Raw genomic sequence first — 18,115 nt, 5'->3', positions numbered from 1 at the left:
GATTAGCTGTGGGATTCTGTTGTACAGGCTGAAACAGTAAAGGGGGATTTAAAGACTGAAAACTGGTGAGCTGACAGTTGCTACTGGAATATGTGGATTTTAAGCTTTATAATTACACTTTCTATTATAACATGGTATAAAGTGATGAAGGAAATATGTTTCTAAAATGTTTTACCTTAAGAGATAATACCAATGTGGTCAAATTATATCAAAAACAATCCAGGAAAAGCTCTATTCTTTTTCTTAACCCGTTCCATTGTTCAGTATTGGACTAGCCAAATGCTAAAGACTAAAAATGAAAGAAACTCCCAACATTTTCAAGTGTGAAGAAATTCTCAGTCAGTATCAGATTCATCAAAGTCACTTCAGTGATAGATTTTCATAGAGCTAAAAAGGCAAATTACAATAACTACCAATAATTCAATAGTTTCACTAGCAGTGGGAAAACTCATTAGGATATTTACCCTTTAAAATAAAAATCCTCCTCTCTGAAATTTGCTAACTGATTATATTAAGAATGAGAATCTTTTTTTTTTTTTTTTTTTGTGTATTTTGTGATGGATAAGTGATACTACAAACACAGATTCTCCCATAGTCTATTGGGTACTTCTTCAAAATGGTCTTTTTCCTTGGTTGGTAATGATATGTTGGTTCATTAAAACCTTCTCTACACTATTGACGAATGGCTCAAGAACATGTGGTACCTACATACAATGGAATTTTATGCAGCCACGAAGAAGAACAAAATGTTATCATTTGCTGGTAAATGGATGGAACTGGAGAACATCATTCTAAGTGAGGTTAGCCTGGCCCAAAAGATCAAAAATCGTATGTTCTCTCTCATATGTGGACATTAGATCAAGGGCAAACACAACAAGGGGATTGGACTTTGAGCACATGATAAAAGCGAGGGCACACAAGGGAGGGGTGAGGATAGGTAAGACACCTAAAAAATTAGCTAGCATTTGTTGCCCTTAACACAGAGAAACTAAAGCAGATACCGTAAAAGAAACTGAGGCCAATAGGAAAAGGGGACCAGGAACTAGAAAAAAGGTTAGATCAAAAAGAATTAACCGAGAAGGTAACACATACACACAGGAAATTAATGTGAGTCAACTCCCTGTATAGCTATCCTTATCTCAGCTAACAAAAACCCTTGTTCCTTCCTATTATTGCTTATACTCTCTCTTCAACAAAATTAGAGATAAGGGCAAAATAGTTTCTGCCCGGTATTGAGGGGGTGGGAGGGGAGGGAGGGGGCAGAGCGGGTGGTAAGGGAGGGGGTGAGGGCAGGGGGGAGAAATGACCCAAGCACTGTATGCACATTATGAATAATAAAACAATAATAAAAAAAAAAAACCTTCTCTAGCTGGGCACCAGTGGTTCACACCTGTAACCCTAGCTACTCTGGAGGCAGTGATCAGGAGGATCACAGTTCAAAGTCAGCCCAGACAAACAGTTCGTGAAAAAAACCCATCACAAAAAAGGGCTGGTAGAATGGCTAAAGGTGTAGGCCCTGAGTTCAAACTCGAGCACCAACAAAACAACACCCCCCTCCAAAAAAATCCCTTTTTTAAAAGGAATATAGTTGGTTTCCAATTTGAAATTACACTTTTTGTGCATCTAAGCACATTTTAAAGATATGCCATCTATGCAATGGACTTAATTAGGATAAAGCCAAATCATTTAATGCAATATTCTAGAGTGTAAAAGGAAAAGAAAGAAATGTAGGACCGAAGGAAGATGGAGAACTCTTCAAAGAAATGAAATTCCAACATATTAGTATACTGTCCCAAATATTTGTTTGCAATCAAAACTTTCCTAGTTTTGATCATGAGTTCCTACAGCAGACGAAAATGATGGTAGCAAAGTAAAAATGTTACCCTCAATAAGATTCAGTATAGTAACCACTGCTATTTCTCTAAGCTTTCACTCTTAATAGGAGGTGGGGGAAGAGGAGAGTGAGAAGTCAGACAACTGCTATTTACTGAAAATGTGCTGAAATTTGAAATAATTTGTAATTGATGCACTTAAACTTGGGATATGGATACAAAAAGTCCAATTCCGTCTAGACCATGCCTCTTAGGATTGTGGAGGTTAACTGACCTTGTACTGTCTCTATCACTAGACCAATTAAGTAGGTATTTTCAAGGGTATTGGAAATCTCAAATGTCTACAATCTTTCTGGTGGTCCCAGTAGGATGTAAGACTCCTTTTCTGTATCTGTAGTGGCTGAACAAAGGAGAAGAAAGACCACAGAAAGCTGGAAAGCATTATTGCCTTCATCAGAACAGAGAAAGAAGCATAAGTATTTTGATGAGAAGAAATAGGGGTGAACTACAAGATGAAGCCTACAGTTACTGCTACAGACAATTGGATCTGCCACACATCTATAAGAATCAAGCAAAATCCTCTGCATTTGTAGGATTCGAGGTTCATACATTTTTATGTTGTGTTATTGCAAAATGGGTTCATCTGACCTGCACCCCAAATCCAACTCATGATCTAGACTATTTTCTCTAGTTAATGATAGACTTAAATTCACAAGTGAATTTTGGACTGGGTTAGTTTTGGAGTAAATAAAAAAAGATTCAGATGAGATTCTTCCTCCAGGATAGAGAAATATTCTAGGATGAATGAATACAGGTAAAGGACAGAGTGGAAACTTTTTACTAATCGAAGACTTAACATTTCACAGCCCAGCAGTTTTTACCTGGAGGAGGGCAAAACGGAGTATGACTGATGGATTGGGTATGTGGAATTAAAGATAAATATGGAAAAGTGGAATCTGATCCATGTGGAAACCCCATGGTTCTTATTACTAACAGGAATGTGTAGGAAATAGAAACTCTTTCCTTTGAGTGGGTCACCACAGGTCAATACCACCACGGAAATTCCCTAACCTCCTTCAAAGCTGATGATCATTCTGTCCTCTGCAGTATATCCTTCAAAAGTTCAGGTAGCAAAAAAGGAAAAAGTACCATAACTGAAATCCTGCAATCTAAATACAGGGCCTGTTTATGTAGTACAGGAAGCTGACATCATGATCAAGAAAGCGGAGAACAAAACACAATAAACAGAAGAACAATAATAAAAAAGATCTGGAAGATGTACAAAGGTGATCTGACTCTGTTGTGCCTTTGATCACAGAAACAATCCCACTGGAAGAATAAAGGGTGAGTACTATGTTGGCATTTATTTGCAGAGTCCTGTGTACACTCATAGGATGACTCTTTGATGAGAGCTCATAAACTGCTACCTGTACCGTCACCTTTCCCATAAAGGCCTGCCTTACCAAACGTTCATGTGGATGCAGACTACAGTAACTGCTAGACTGTGGAATATGAGAGGAATTGCCCAACATTCCTCCGTAGCCAGGCTGATTCATCCCACTGGAGGAGCTCCAAGGGTCACTGCTGTGATGGCCATCTGTAAAGGACAGAGAAAACCATGACTTTTCTTAGGCATTCAACCTTGCCTTACAGAATAGATTTTGTTTTGTTTTTTTCCCATATACTTGAAAATAACCCCTGCTGTATATTCATCTTTGTGTTGGTTAACTGATTATATCAGAAGACAGTCACCATAATTTTTTCCCAAGTGGCTCTTGTATTATCAAATAAATACAAACATTTAATGAAGTTAGTGTTCTTAGTGAAAACTCAACAGTAAAAATAGCAGAATATGTTGCTACATAGAATTATGTTAAATTGGCTAGGTAAGTAATGCTAAAGGAAACATTTCTTAGAAGTTCCTCACCCCTATTTGTATGAAACAGAACTAAAATGTTAAATTGTTTCCAAACTTTGGGGTGAACACAAAATACTTGAGACATTAGAGAGCTGGCAAGTCTACAAGTTTTAAAAGCATATAAGGAAATAATAGAAAAGAACAACTCAGATTTAAAAGGTTCGTTTTTATTTTTGTAACATACACAAGGGATGGAATTAATGTTGGAATTACAGTGTGTAGGCTATTTTATAATTTTTTGGTATATAGGTATACAGTTTCCTTAAACCCTCAGTAGCAATTCAAAACATATCACAAGATGGATATTATGGTAGAAAAAAAATTGAGAGTTGTATTTCATAAAGCTGTGAGTTAAAAAGAGGTTTAAAATGATATGGGAGCTTCTTCTAATATAAAGTTAGCCTTTTGTTAACACCGGATTAAAAACACTCCTACAGTTCTTTCATTCCTTAGCCCTACTTTCCTAGAGGTTATTATTAGATTGCTATTGTTTGGTTTTGGTTTCTCAAACCTATGAGCAAAAAATCTATACTATGGCTAAATTTATTTTGTTTTCATTCTTTCAATAGCTGAATCAAAAGTACTGCACGCTGGATACACACCAGGCCTTCGGCTGGGTGTTAAAGGAATAGCGCGTATTACTTTTTTGACAATAAGGATACTTTCATGGCAACTTTTTTTTTTTTTTTGAGAGTTTAGACAAGAAGTTTATTAAGAGAAAGAAGAACAAAGCTCCCATGCCAGGCAGGAAGGGTCCCAAGCAGGGTGCCCTCAAGATAACATTTTGTTTAGTAAAAGCCTTAAAAACTTAGGCAACAGGCCAGTTAAATCTGATAATTGTATTTCATGAAGCTGTTTTTCACTCAATTTTTAAATTTGGAAGTTAGAATTTCAGAACTGACTAGTTTTAGAACTGAGAGGAATAGACAGTAGATTTCTTTCTTTATGAACCATGTAAGCAAACTCATGTCTGCAATTTTGACAACTTCAGAGTTTAACTAGAAGATGGAAATTAAAGTTAAAAATAAGAGGCCACAGTCGTGAGTTTAAAATATGCCCCAGTCTCTGAATATCTCTCATTGTAATTGCATATTCTCTTAGCATCTGAATTCCCTGGGCACCATATATGCCCTATTGAAGGAAGTTGACTCCTTTCAAGGCAAGAATCAAAATGCCACTATTTTTGTGGCTGTCGTGTGGCAGGACTGAGGTTTGAACTCGGTCTTGCACTTGCTAGGTAGGTGCTCTACTCTTTGAGCTATGCCCAGTCCCTTTCCCCTTTACTTAGTTTTTAGCCAGGGTTCTACATTTTTGCCTAGCGCTGGCATTGGATCTTGATCCTCCTAGTTATGCCTCCCATCTAGCTCGGATCATAGGTATCAGCCACCAGACCCTGAGGTCTTGCTAAATTTTTGCCCAGGGTTGGCCAGGAACCATAAATCTTCCAATCTCCAACTTCTAAGTAGCTGGGATTACAGTTGTAAGCTACTGTGCTCAGCTTGAAACACAAGATTATTTTAAAAGGTTATTATTTTTAATACTTGCGATTTAGTCCTCAGGTTACAGAAGTTTAAAAATCACCTTAAATATGAATTTCAAGACCATTAACATTTTAAATAGACTGCACATCTGACAAATAAAGTGAGAAAATCTATCACTGAATAAGAGTCTCCTGAAACATGCTGACAGGGTGAAGCATACAGAGGCAATACGTTTAGGATTGTGAACACAGAATACTCCGCTCGACACAGACTTACAAAAATACATATTTTACATAAATTATGCTTTTCACAGTAAATTAATATTTATCACATCCCATGATCTTGGCGTAATGTTGTTTGGAAAGAAAAGAATTTAGACGTGTGCAAATTAATTGTACTTATCATAAATGTCAACTTACGGGTTTTTTCTTTTTGCTTTTTGAGTATTCAAATGCAGAAAAGCAAATTTTGTTCCCCATAGTTTTATTCTGTGTGGTCTGCTCTGGAAAGGCACCTACTATTTTAATCTATGTGGCCCCCCTGCACCAGGCACAGTTTGAGTCAGCCACTTTCTCAGGCAGATAGAAAAAAAACCTATCCTTCTGTTAATTTTCTTGATGAAAAGCTGGTTTGAGTGACGAATCCTTGAGTCGACAACATCTGTAAGCACCTGGAGGATAATTTCTCCTACTGCTAATGCCAAGGTAGCTACTGTTTATAGTTGAAGGTGACAAGCCTGTTGTCATGGCTCAGAACACATCCAAGTGACTAGCCACTGACTGTATCCCCAAGAGAGCTACACCTGTGTACACTGAGTCCCCACAAACATGAACTCCACTGTGTGTGGAACAACTACTCTCTGCTCCTGGGGAACCCCCGTGATTGAATTTTACAGAATTTCATGTAAACTAGCAACCTAAAAGAGCTAAGATTCTAGAGGGAAAGAAGGTAAATTCCTTTTCATCAGAATAATTTTGAGTATGCTCAATGTACTCTAAGTGAGAGACTAGGCTGCTCCGCAGTGCTTCTGTCCAAGTGTGCTCTTCCTTCTGTTGGCATGGCCTCCTTAAAGTAGTGTAAAGAAGGAAGTTCCATGGCACTCCACCAAAGCACACTTGATCTAATTTCACTCCTAAGCAAAAGAGCTCTGTACAGGAGTTCTTGGTAAATTCCACAGCCACATTCAGGGTAACTGGAATAGCTAACGCAGGGACAGGGTCCTTGGCTTCATCCTGTGAATAATGCCATCATTTTCACCATTCTTTTCCAGGCAGCAGAAATGGTTATGTTAACAGTGGCAATCCTAAAAACTCTGGGGAACATATATCCGCCTTTAATTAAATACAATGGACAATTAAAAGAACAAATACACTTTATCCACCATGAAGCTGTAATATTCTACATTTTTGCAACTGCTTCTCAAAAAAATTTGGGTCATTGACCCTGTATCAGTTAGTGTGTTGGGATTGGGCTTTCATTATAAAATATTCCAATGGTCAGATAGGTCACTTCAGTTTAAATGGAACTTTTGTTCTTACTTACAGATTAATAAGTGGCTGAATATTTTACTTAAGGTTAGACATAAGGAAAATGTGTTCCTTGTTAGCCAGATTCAGAATGCTCAAAACATACATGGAGCTGAAAGACTTGTAGACATGTACACATTTGGGGATGGTGAGAAAATGCTGAAATGGCCAGTCCTGGAAGACCAACAGCAACCTCAGGTCTAAGTGAAACGGGCCAATCCCCTGCACAAGGGTTTGAATTACAAAAAGTCTTAGGAAAGTTTTACTAAATAAATTTTTAAGGAGTTCAATTCCTAGGAAAAGCAAGGGCATCACTGTCCTTCACACTTGTCTGCTATTCCATTTCCTTTGCTCAGTGAATGAATGACAGCAAAGACCCCGTGGATTTCCCCAAAGATGAAGCAGCATCTTACCTTGCATGAAGAAGGAGCTGGGGAAAGTGCTGGCCGCTGGTTTGGAAGAAGGATAGCCTGGCGAGTCCCTATTGTAGTCGGCAGTGCTTGCTGAAGGAGCATAGACCTGAGGAAGGAGAGCCACGTAAGTTTTGCTTTCTGCACTGACCAATGCTCATCAACGTCCATTATTTGGTAAGAACTAGGCACTAAATGGTAAATGTCTACCCTACCCAGTCTAAATTTGATCAAACCCTAGAAACATACGCCTTTTGAAGACAGCAAAATGAAAATGAAAAAGTTCAGTATATGCGTGTGAACAGAAAATAACCAGGTATGAGATTTTCCAGTCGCAGGCAAGAGTATTGCAAATCATGTCTAGTTGTAAATATACTGTGCAATACCCACAGGGTAGCCCTGAGTCTAAGCACGCCTTTTCTTCTTTAAACACAGATGGCCCACGAGCATGTGGAAGGTAAAAACAGAAAGGCATGCACCAAGCTTCTCCCAAAAAACTGAGGCAAAACTTGACCTGTCAATTAAGAATTTCATTTTTAGAGAGAGAAGGAGTGAGGAAGAGAAGAGAGAAAAGGGACAAACATGAATGCACCATCCAGACCACAGAAAGTGATTAATAATAAATTCCCATAGTGTCAGCAGAGATGCATGAAAAAGGCCATTAAAAGCCTGGATCCACATAAGACCACCAACAATCCATGTATATACAGGAAGGGGGGTGCTTCTATTTTAGTGCTTATTATATTTGTGTGTACAATAAACTTAAGAAGTGTGCCAAAAATCTAATTTACTGACGTTCGTTTACTAATACTCATGAGACTTGGGAAACTGGGAAACTAGTTCCTTATAAAAATAGCTTGTGTATTTTCTTATTTATATTTCCTTGAAATAAGACAGCATAGTAGAAAAGCATAAATTCATAAGGTATAGTTTAACTTTAATTGGTTTTCCCCCTTGCCTTTTCTGCTAAATATAATCTCTTTTTAATCCCCATTTTCTTTTGCTCTAAAAGTTCCTCTTTCCAGATGGTCGGAAAGACTGCAACACTCATCCTCTTGATGAAAATGGATACCTTCCTGCCTCCATTTTGAAGCACGCAGCAGCTCACAAAATTGGCAGTGAGCCTACAGTGATAGTCATAGGTCACAGTAAAAAGAAAAGAAATTTGCCAATAAAAAGGCAAAGGCAGGGTTACCAAAAAAATAACTCCCATTTTTTTTTTATAGCATACATTGGATGCACACCCTAAGAAAAATTATATAATTGCTCTCAGAACACCACGAATCACAAAGTAAGAATTAATACAAGGTTTAGGATTTCACAAAGGATAGGTCCACAAAGACAGATGTGGGAAAATATGCATACACATCCATACATCAAATAAATGCTACATGTGCCCTTGAAAATTGGGAGGTTCTAGAGATTAAACAAAACAAACCAGAAGGACCCACTCACACTTTAGAAAGCCAGGATTTTTCTTCATGCCATGGAGGGATTTGAGCTTTATACTTCATAAGATTTTATTTTGTAATTTTCTTCACCTCTTAAATGTATAAACAGCAATTTGCTTCTATTTCCACAGGGTTCACAAGAAAGGAAGAGACATTCTGAGCTATCTTTAAAGAACAAAGAATAAAATGTAGGGCAGGAATCCAAAAACAAATCGACTAAAGTACTGTTAAGCAAATTTCAGTATTTTCTTGAGAACTATGCAACTACAAACGGTTTGGGAAGTACTACTAAATGTATTTAGAAAAGGTCTTGAGAGAAGCCTAAAAAAGATGAAAGGAACATCTCTAGGAAAAAAGAAAGTAAGATCACCTCATTCTAATGACAGAATGAGTGAAATAGGACGATAATATATTTATTATAATAATACATCCATATGCTATTAGTCTACCACACGTTTGATCAGTCCTTCTAATACAACAAACTTAGTGTAGTATGTACTACCCTCAAATTTCAGGAATTGATATTTATTTACTATAAAGCTGAAAATGAACTCCCACACTATTAAATTACCTTAAGTTTTAAAACAATTGAAACCAATTCTTTTAAGATAATATATAGCTTAACTTTAATTACATATCCTACTATATTATCCTTAAACATGCATATTATTATGTTAACACTATTCAATAATGCCTAACGGTTCATCTTTTTTTGAGTTAATTTAGGTGGAATAATTTGACAATTTTGGGATGCGATAAGAAAAATTTTTGATTAAATTTAGTTATGTAGAAGGAGCCTATTTTGTCTGTGGATTCTGAGCAAACTCAAACGTTCCACGTTCCCTGTCAGGGTAAGATCACTTACTCCAAATTCACAAATATTCCCTGCATGAGAAAGAACACTGATGGGGTTAAAATGGTTTTATGACATGCTATGCAGTTTGTTTTTCTGGTGTTATAGTTATTGGAAGACTCATTACATAAGATAAAAAGCTATGGGTCACAGGAAATTGGCCACTGTTTATAGTTGTTTAAAAAGCAATTCGTATCTTATAAAATTTGTTTACAGTGTAACTTACAGATCATACGTAATGTTACTCATTTTCCATTTGTATATTTCATTTTGCTCACCTCAAAAATTACTTAAGAGGTAAGCTCTACTGATTTTTGTTCATATAAATAACTATTGTATAGAACTATACTTTTTAAAAGTAGAAAGGACTAAGGAATTTAGTTAGCTCAATTCCCCACATTTTATTGATTGACTGATTACAATGCTGGGGATTAAACTCAGGGCCTCACACGTGCTAGGCAAGCACTGTCCCACTGAGCTGCATCCTGGGTCTCCTGGGCCACATTTTAAATCTCAGGCATTTCAGTAATGGAATGGCCAAAGCAACTTCCTCAAGATATGCAGCTTGCTGAAGACACACAAGCACCCATTGTTCTTTAGTTTTCATCACTTGACAGATGCTTTCCTTTAAAACAGTAGTGGAGATATAAGATGATATTTAAGTAAACAGCAATTATAATTTCCTTACTTCAGTCTATCCTCAGGGTTTTAATAGCCAAGATGGCCAGGGAGCCATTTCATTATTTCCATTTCAACTATTTTGCTAATTTCTTAATAAAAAAATCTTCAAAGTACAGGTTTCAATAACATTTTAGATAGTGATACTAAATTCAATAAGAAAAGCTCACATCTATTGGGCTTCCATTATTATTATTCTAGGGATAGAGAACGATTACTAATACAACTGGAATTGAATTAATATCTAACACCAGAAAATCAGTCCAATTTAAAATGAAATAAAAATCCCAACTCTAGAAGAATGTGATCCCAACAAAGAAACACAAGGAAAATGCCATGGGAACCCAAAATCCACACTCAAGTTCTTTTCCAATAAGGTAGCTTAGATCAAGGTGACTACTGGCATTTGGATTCCTCCCACAAGAGTAACTAAAGAAATGTGAAATTTTTTTGCCAAACTGGAAATGGGGAATGTTGGCTGAAGCTCACAGGTCACATCTCTTTTGCTGAATTATATGTTGAGTAAAAGCTGCACAGAAAACTAATTGTTGAGTATATATCATATTATAAGTTAGCACCATCATTTTTTCTCTTACATTCTGAATTTAAAGCACAACAAAGCTCTTTAGATAGCACTAAACTTTACACTGATAAAAGTAAAAAATATTTTCATTTCACAGATTTAATTTGCTGTAATTTCAGAATTATTACTATGGTGCATTAGCTGTTCCATTTGACATTTCCAACTATTCCTTCTATAGTCATCAAAGAAGTAACAGCACAAGTTCTCCTAAACAGACATAAGCCTATTAGAAAAAACAAACAAACAAACAAACAAACAAAAAAAACCAAGCAAGCACCCACACAAACAGGCCAAGTGAAGGGAGTATGTCCTCTGCCCTTTCCCCCTTGATGCTCTCCATTTTAGTGATCTTGGCCTATGAGTTTCACTTGTGGAGATTTAAAAATAAAAGGACTGCCATTTGTTCAGGATCTCTATGGAACAGTTTTTGTGGCAGGAGTTCCCAATGTATTGCTTCCAATTTTCATAAGGATCATACAAGATAATATTATTAATAGTTATCATTCTGATTCATAAGGCTGAAGTATGGTACAGGGATGAAATGTATTGGTCCAAGCTAGCCTGGGTCCAATGGTAAGTTCTACCACTTATTAGCTAGGTGACCTTGAGCTTGTTACTTTTAATGTCTCTGACGTTCAGATTCCTGCCTATAAAATGGGAATGGCAATATCTGCTATGCAAAATTCTTATGGGAATTCAATGGTTATACCTACGTGTGTAAAGCAGCAAGTATGGAGCCTGGCATGTAGCGAGCACGCATGTGGTTAATGATGTGCTTGTCATGGTTGTTTCTATTAGTTGGACAGATGTAACTCAGGAAGCTTAAGACACCTTTGCACATTAGAAATCTTTCAAGTACAAGGTGATTGGAGCTGGTTATCAAAGTCTATATTCTTTCTCCTAAAAAACAATTCTTTTCTTTTCAAAGGCAAAAAATTAAAGACAAGACACTCTTAACTATCAATATGAGACTGCTTTGGTGATGGTTTCTAGAAACAGTCTTGTGAGATCTGATCGTTATTTTTACTGTGCGTGTGTGGTACTGGACTTTGAATCCAGGGTCCTGCGTTTGCTAGGCAGGTGCTCTACCACTTGAGCCATACCTCTAGCTCTGATTGTTAGTTTTTAAGAAAGTTAAATGTCATAGGCATATTTATGGTGAGACCAAGTACATGGTAAGTAACCTGTTTCCTGAAGAACAACCCAACCCAATGGACAAGAAGAAGTTGCTGTGGACCACATATCATGGAGTGTCACTAGGTGGGGGTCTGGTGACAGTCACCAGATTGTAGAGTATATCTTTGCTATTCCTTAATGTTATTACCTCTTGATGATTCTGAGAGTGCCACCTAAATACACAATTTCCAAAGGGAATCAGAATAACTAAAATATTGTAATTGAAGCTTTTGGACCCTTACAAATAATTACTGCAAGCTCCACAGTAAGTAGAAAATCACAGATTACAATTGTGCACCAATGCCCAAGTGTTGGCAGAGTCACCTAATAGACCGACCTTGGGAGACTTCACAAATTTTCTCAACTATGACAATGACACATTCAAATGACAAGCGTTTATTTACCATGTACTGCTGGGATCTACAAAGCTAGGCACAAGTTTTGAAGCTGCCAAACAGCTAAATGTGGAAACACACCTGGAGGTGATCCACTCACAAATGAAACTGCAAGGTTGGGCCTCTATTCTTACAGTACCTTTTGAAGGACATGGGTCTCAGTAAGAAGAAAGACCGGCTCAAGGACAGTCATATTTCTACATTCAGAAGAGTTGAGATGGCCCCTGCAGTTGTTCTATGAGATCTGGTTAGTCATTACTGCCAGCTGACCCACAAAACTGGGGGAAGTAGTTGGCCTCCAGATAGAACACAAGCAGATATGGCAGGATAGCAGAAACTATCCAGCTCTGGTGTCAAACCAAGTGGGTTCAAATTCTAGCTCTCACAATTCATGGTCAAAACATACCAAAGTAAAATGTCACTCAAAGCCTCAGACTCCTCATTTATCAAATGGTATGATTCTTTCCTTTCTTCCCCCTTCCTTCTTTCTTATTCTGTAGTGCAGGATGGCTTCAAATTCATGATCTTCCTGCCTCAAGTCTCCCAAAGGCTGGGATTATAGACATGCATGACCATACCCAGTTTTATGGGTGCGTCTTATTATGAGGATTGGAGATATGTCAAACATAATTCCTAACCTGTAATTGGTGCACAGTATATATAATTTGTAAGAGTTACTTATGGCTTACACAGTTGTTTTCAACAATGCATCTAGAAAGCTGTTGTACAATGTGGTAACCATTAGCATCTGAGGTTATTTGGATCAAACTTAATGAAAATGAAACAAACATTCATTCCCTCTGTAACACTAGCTAGGTTTCAGGTCCTCAACAGCCACATGCAGCCACCGTGTACCACGGTAGACACTGCAAAAAGTTCTGTGGACAGTGTTGGTGTAGAGCCATGCTTACTCATGAGGAATCCTACTGGGCTACATCTGCTACCCACAATAATGCTAGCTCATTTATGACTTCTTCTCCCCAGGAAAACACGAACTCTTCTGGTGGGTTTGGGGGGAGGTGGGGATTTTAGGTTTCCCTTGTACCTAGCATACAACTGGTGTGCAAAATGTGGACTGTGGCCATGGCGGGACATTGTGTCTACTTTTATTTGTGAATTTTAAAGCTCTCTGCACTCATACACACTTTTTAAAGCCCATTTTGATAACCATCTACTAAATTGCTTGTAAGTTGTGCCCAGTGATATACCATGAAAGCATATTTGTGAACCCCCAACTTTCTGACTATGTGGGAAGCTAAAATAAGAAACTCTTGAACTTTGAGCCTAGCCCCTACTGGTTCTGGCAAAGGAATTACAGCTAGACATAGACACTTTTTTTTAAGGTAATAAAACCTACATGTATTGTTACGTGTTTTCATGTTCATCAGTGATTGGTCTCACTAAATTATACTCTTGTTTTTATTATTTTTTTAAATAAAAGTCTTTTGTATCAGTTCTTACAGATGCTTCTTTCTCTTTTTATACAACTTCTGTACCTGCTACCCTGTGTCCTGCCTCCTGGCGTCATGTTTTCAAGGTTCAAATGAGTTCAACCTCATTTTCCAAAGAGTTAAAGAGGACTTACCCAGGGGTCCACACAGAGTGCAGCCTCCTAACTTTTCACCTAGTCTTCTCAAGATTCTCCTTTCTAAAATCTTTTCTAACTTCCTAACTTAAGGGGTCTAATGGGCAGCAAAATGACAAGGAAGGTTACAAAACATATTCAAGTAACAAGCAATATATTGTATTATATAGACGCAGTTAATCATACTCAAAGGCACATAAAAGGCCAGGACTGCAAAAACCCAAAAAACTGAAACCAACAACAAACTCTAGGGATAAAGATCATTCACTAAGCATATTTTCAGTATACATGATCAAGTATACTGATATGCTAGGTGTATTTCCTAATGAAAGAAGAATCTTCCTTCACTTCCAAGTGAGAGATAAAGGCCAACCTCTAATATTACCACATAAATAGGAACTACGTTTGGGTATCATAACACACAAATGCGTACACTTACATTCACAAATAGAGGGATTTTTGTTGTAAACAGAAAAATTTCATAGGTATATTAGATGACATTATTTCCATGTAAATCACTTGAAATTTTTAAAGTAATTAATCAAATAGTTCTAAGAGACCTAAAACAATTCACAGTAGGAAGAATTTTACTCCCAACTATTTTTCCTGGCATTCAGAATGAAAAAGAATACTGCACAACTGTCCAAGTGTGTAAAATTTACTGGTCTGTGGATGATATTTACACTTTATTTCTATTAACCAAGCAGTGTTCTATTTCCACTATATTTACTAGATTACATCACAAAATATATGGAAAAGAGTAAGTACATACTCCCCCCACCAAATTTCCTTGAATATGTTTCTAAATCCCTGAAACTAAATCCATACACCCTATTGCAAACGTCACCCATCAATTTTCAATCTTCTAAGTATCAGCTGAGTCTTGCTTATTCATTCATGAGTAAATAAAACCTGAAGCTAAATCCTGTAAGTTAATTTCAACCACAGATTTTTCTTCTCACCAACCAAATTTCCTTTCCTGTGTTAAGAAGCACCAAACTGTAAGAATCTCAATCCCCTTCCTTGTTTGTGTCTTTATTGATGAACTGACAGAGCTGAAGAATATCAAACAGATCCAAAACAGGAAGAGGCAGGGAGCAGAGTGATCCAGATCGGAGACAAACTGCAGCCAGTGCTCTCCCTCCCTCAGTTCAGTCAGCCTGTCACAAGCACAAGGATGCCACAAAACAGACTGAGTGAGCTGCACTAACTCTGAAGTGTGTGCCCTCCTTGTGCAAAGCCCACCAGGAGCTGCAAAAAATCTGACACTCCTTATGGCCAGGCATCTCTATCGTCTCTTAAAGGGGGGGTGGGCGCACAAGAGTGTTCCTCCTATGTTTATTTTAATATGGGTAATTACATTATAAATTTCAAATGTCTTTATCAAATTTCAAACTCTAAATAAAAATGAGTTAGGTATAACCTTCCACATGTATAGAAATTTACAATACCCATTTCAATTAAAAACAAGACAACCTAAGACACTACTACACCTCCTAATAGAGCAGTGACCTTACAATTTAGATCTGTGTAGTGGCCCACAATTTTGGAAGCGTTTCCAAAGCGATACCATGAGGTATCAAAACCACGAGAAGAGACTGAGTGGGCCCCGCTCTGCTCTGCTAGCACAAGTGTATGGTATCACAGATACCCAGCACTTGAGATTTTAAGCAGTTTGCACCTATTATCCTACTGATTTCTTACAGCCATGCCAGTGAGGTAGGCATAGGGATTATCAATGAAAAGTTAAAAACAATTTGTTACGGTACTGCAGCTTAACACACTCTACAAATGCAGAAAGACCTGTTCCCAATGCCTGCTATGTCCCAGCTCTTGTCACGGTTGGTAGTGCAAATGATGACAGTGATAATAGCTGTCATTTTACCTATGAGATACTCAGCACTATTCCAGCCAAGGTGCACATGTACTTACTTTGTCTTTCTTCCAATCTTACTGTTTCATTATCACTCCAATTTTACAGCTAAGGACTCTGATCAAGAAAGGTTAAGTAACTTAAGGGCTCGAAGGCACACAGTTAATTGACAAAATTGAGATTCAAGATCATGTTGTTTTGTCTCAGAGTCTGAGTTTTAAGTTGTGACAACAGTATCTTTTGATAGTTATGAACTCTCCAGGGTGCTTGCTTATGAACTCTACCAAAACCCAGCTTTTCAGGGGGTCCTGGGTCCCCTATACTACATGGCCATTTAGTAGCCATGGGCCTGAAAATGACAACACTATTTTGCCCAAAAAAGAAGAACACAAGAGGATCTTGGACAGAGAAGCATAAAAGATGTTCTTGTGTGGTGTTCAAGAAGCAGAATTGTTCTCCCTGTTTTCTAGACATGAAGTTGCACACTGAAGTGGCAGGTATAAATACACTTGTTTAAAAAGTTCTAGAGACAGAAAAGGAAAGTAATCTGCTGAGAGTTACACTGTGGTTCCATGGTTAAAACAGACTCAGGGTTAAATACCAGGATAGTACACCCATCAAAACCACCACATTAGTGCCTGAAGTATTAAAGTGAAGTGTGAATATAGTCTCGTCTATGTGTACTAGCCTCTGGCTCCAAATTCTTCTTTTTATTTTAACACCTGCAGTTTCCTTGCTCTTGGCACTAACTAAGCAGACACTGTATGTTTGCTGCATTCAACGCAGTATATCACAGGAATGCTCACTGCCAAAATCATGAGTGGCCTTGGCCCTAACTGAAAGTGCCTTAAACTGATTAAGTTACAACTGGCTAAAGATCTCTTGAAACACTTAATTGCATAAAATTTGGTTCAGGTGAAACCTGACTTCTTCCTGGTTCCATTCCTTATGTTGCTTATTCCTGTGGGAGTTGGCTTCCTCACCAGGCTCAGGATTGGCACAGATAAAAGACTGTGGATGTTAAGAACATCACAACGCTTTAATATGTTCAAAACACCTAAGAAAGTTGTTTCCCAACTTTTATTTATTGAATGCTCATTAGAAACTACAGGTTCTGTGAAGAAAACCTGACGTATTATTTCTACTAATTATCATTGCTCTGGTTATCTTGAATCTTAAACACACATAATTACATTACTTATATCTTTATTTACACTTATATCAAATTCATGATGCTTAGACATGTCAGATCATCTCCCATCTCAACATCCAACTGTTTGCTTTGATAGATGACAACTACTGTTCCATCAGAAAGTGTTGGAGCATCAAGAGAGTGATGGCTGTATCTGTAAATTAATAGCTTTCTGACCTCCAAGGGCACAGTCTTATCAATTAAAAGTGGCAAGTCTTCCTGATTAAAACTTCTATGACTCTACGATAAACACTACTATTATGTTTACTCCAATGCTGATTATTGTTTCTTCTGTATTCTAGTGAACAGACACCAAGAAGGCCTCCAAAGGCTAGCCAGTCATAGAAACAGTAAGATCAAAACAAGAATTCTGAAAAAATTGCACAGGTTGTGTTAGGGTCTCTGTGTGTTTACAATGCCGAGCAGAGAGGCTCAAACAGTTACTAAGTACATGCATGGCCAAGCACTGCATACCCAAGATACATGGTCAGAATAAGAAGAACATCCTAACAATGTAGAGAAAGATAAGCATTTCTGGGTGTAAACCAAAATAGACTTTAATACATTTTACTTTTTAGGGTTGGGCTTTCTTTACAAGGTGGAGGCAATTACCTTTAATGGGCCACCTTTCAAAATTCTTAGTGTATTACATTCCATCCTTTTCCCTTTGAACATCAGAGTATAGGTTGACTCTTGAAGCCCAGATGTTAATAGGTGTGACATATAAGTTCAGCTATAAGCTCAAATAAATTTAGCTATCGCTGGGGAAACAAATTCATTCCACTGCTGCAGATATTAACCAATGCACATGACCATGAAAGGGTAAAATCTGCAACCCAAGAACATCTTCTACAGTAACAAATCCACTTTTTAACACATCTCTCATCACCACCCTCCCTCCATCTTAGGGAAGTGCTGTTATGGTCTGTTGACAGTCACTATATCTTAGTGTGATGAGGTCTCACATCTTTTCCCAATAATTAATAATTAAGTGGAAAAGGTATGAGGGTATCAAGAAGGTGTTCCAAGAAGGGAAAGCAGTGCAAAAGAAAAATGCCAATTACTCCATAGCCTGGCCTCGTGCAACCCTAAAGTATGCCTACTTTTCCAATCCCAAGTGTCTCCAGTGCTGTTTGTACACAGTAAATACAGACAGCCAGGA

The 18,115-nt window shown here is 37.6% G+C and overlaps 1 protein-coding gene across 24 annotated transcripts in view; it reads right to left on the bottom strand.

The window, feature by feature from the left end:
* Tcf4 (transcription factor 4) overlaps positions 1–18,115 on the bottom strand; it is a 331,562-nt gene that overhangs the window by 45,100 nt on the left and 268,347 nt on the right. For all 24 annotated transcript variants that reach the window (XM_074069759.1, XM_074069764.1, XM_074069758.1 and 21 more), the window contains 2 exons: positions 7,171–7,276; positions 3,296–3,429 (listed from right to left, as the gene is read on the bottom strand). In XM_074069759.1, coding sequence (XP_073925860.1) covers positions 3,296–3,429; positions 7,171–7,276 — 240 coding nt within the window. The remainder of the gene's footprint in view (positions 1–3,295; positions 3,430–7,170; positions 7,277–18,115) is intronic.

This window comes from Castor canadensis, chromosome 4 (assembly GCF_047511655.1).
Source record: "Castor canadensis chromosome 4, mCasCan1.hap1v2, whole genome shotgun sequence".
In the NCBI taxonomy this organism is placed as follows: Eukaryota; Metazoa; Chordata; class Mammalia; order Rodentia; family Castoridae; genus Castor; species Castor canadensis.
This window is presented reverse-complemented; position numbering and strand designations above follow the sequence as displayed.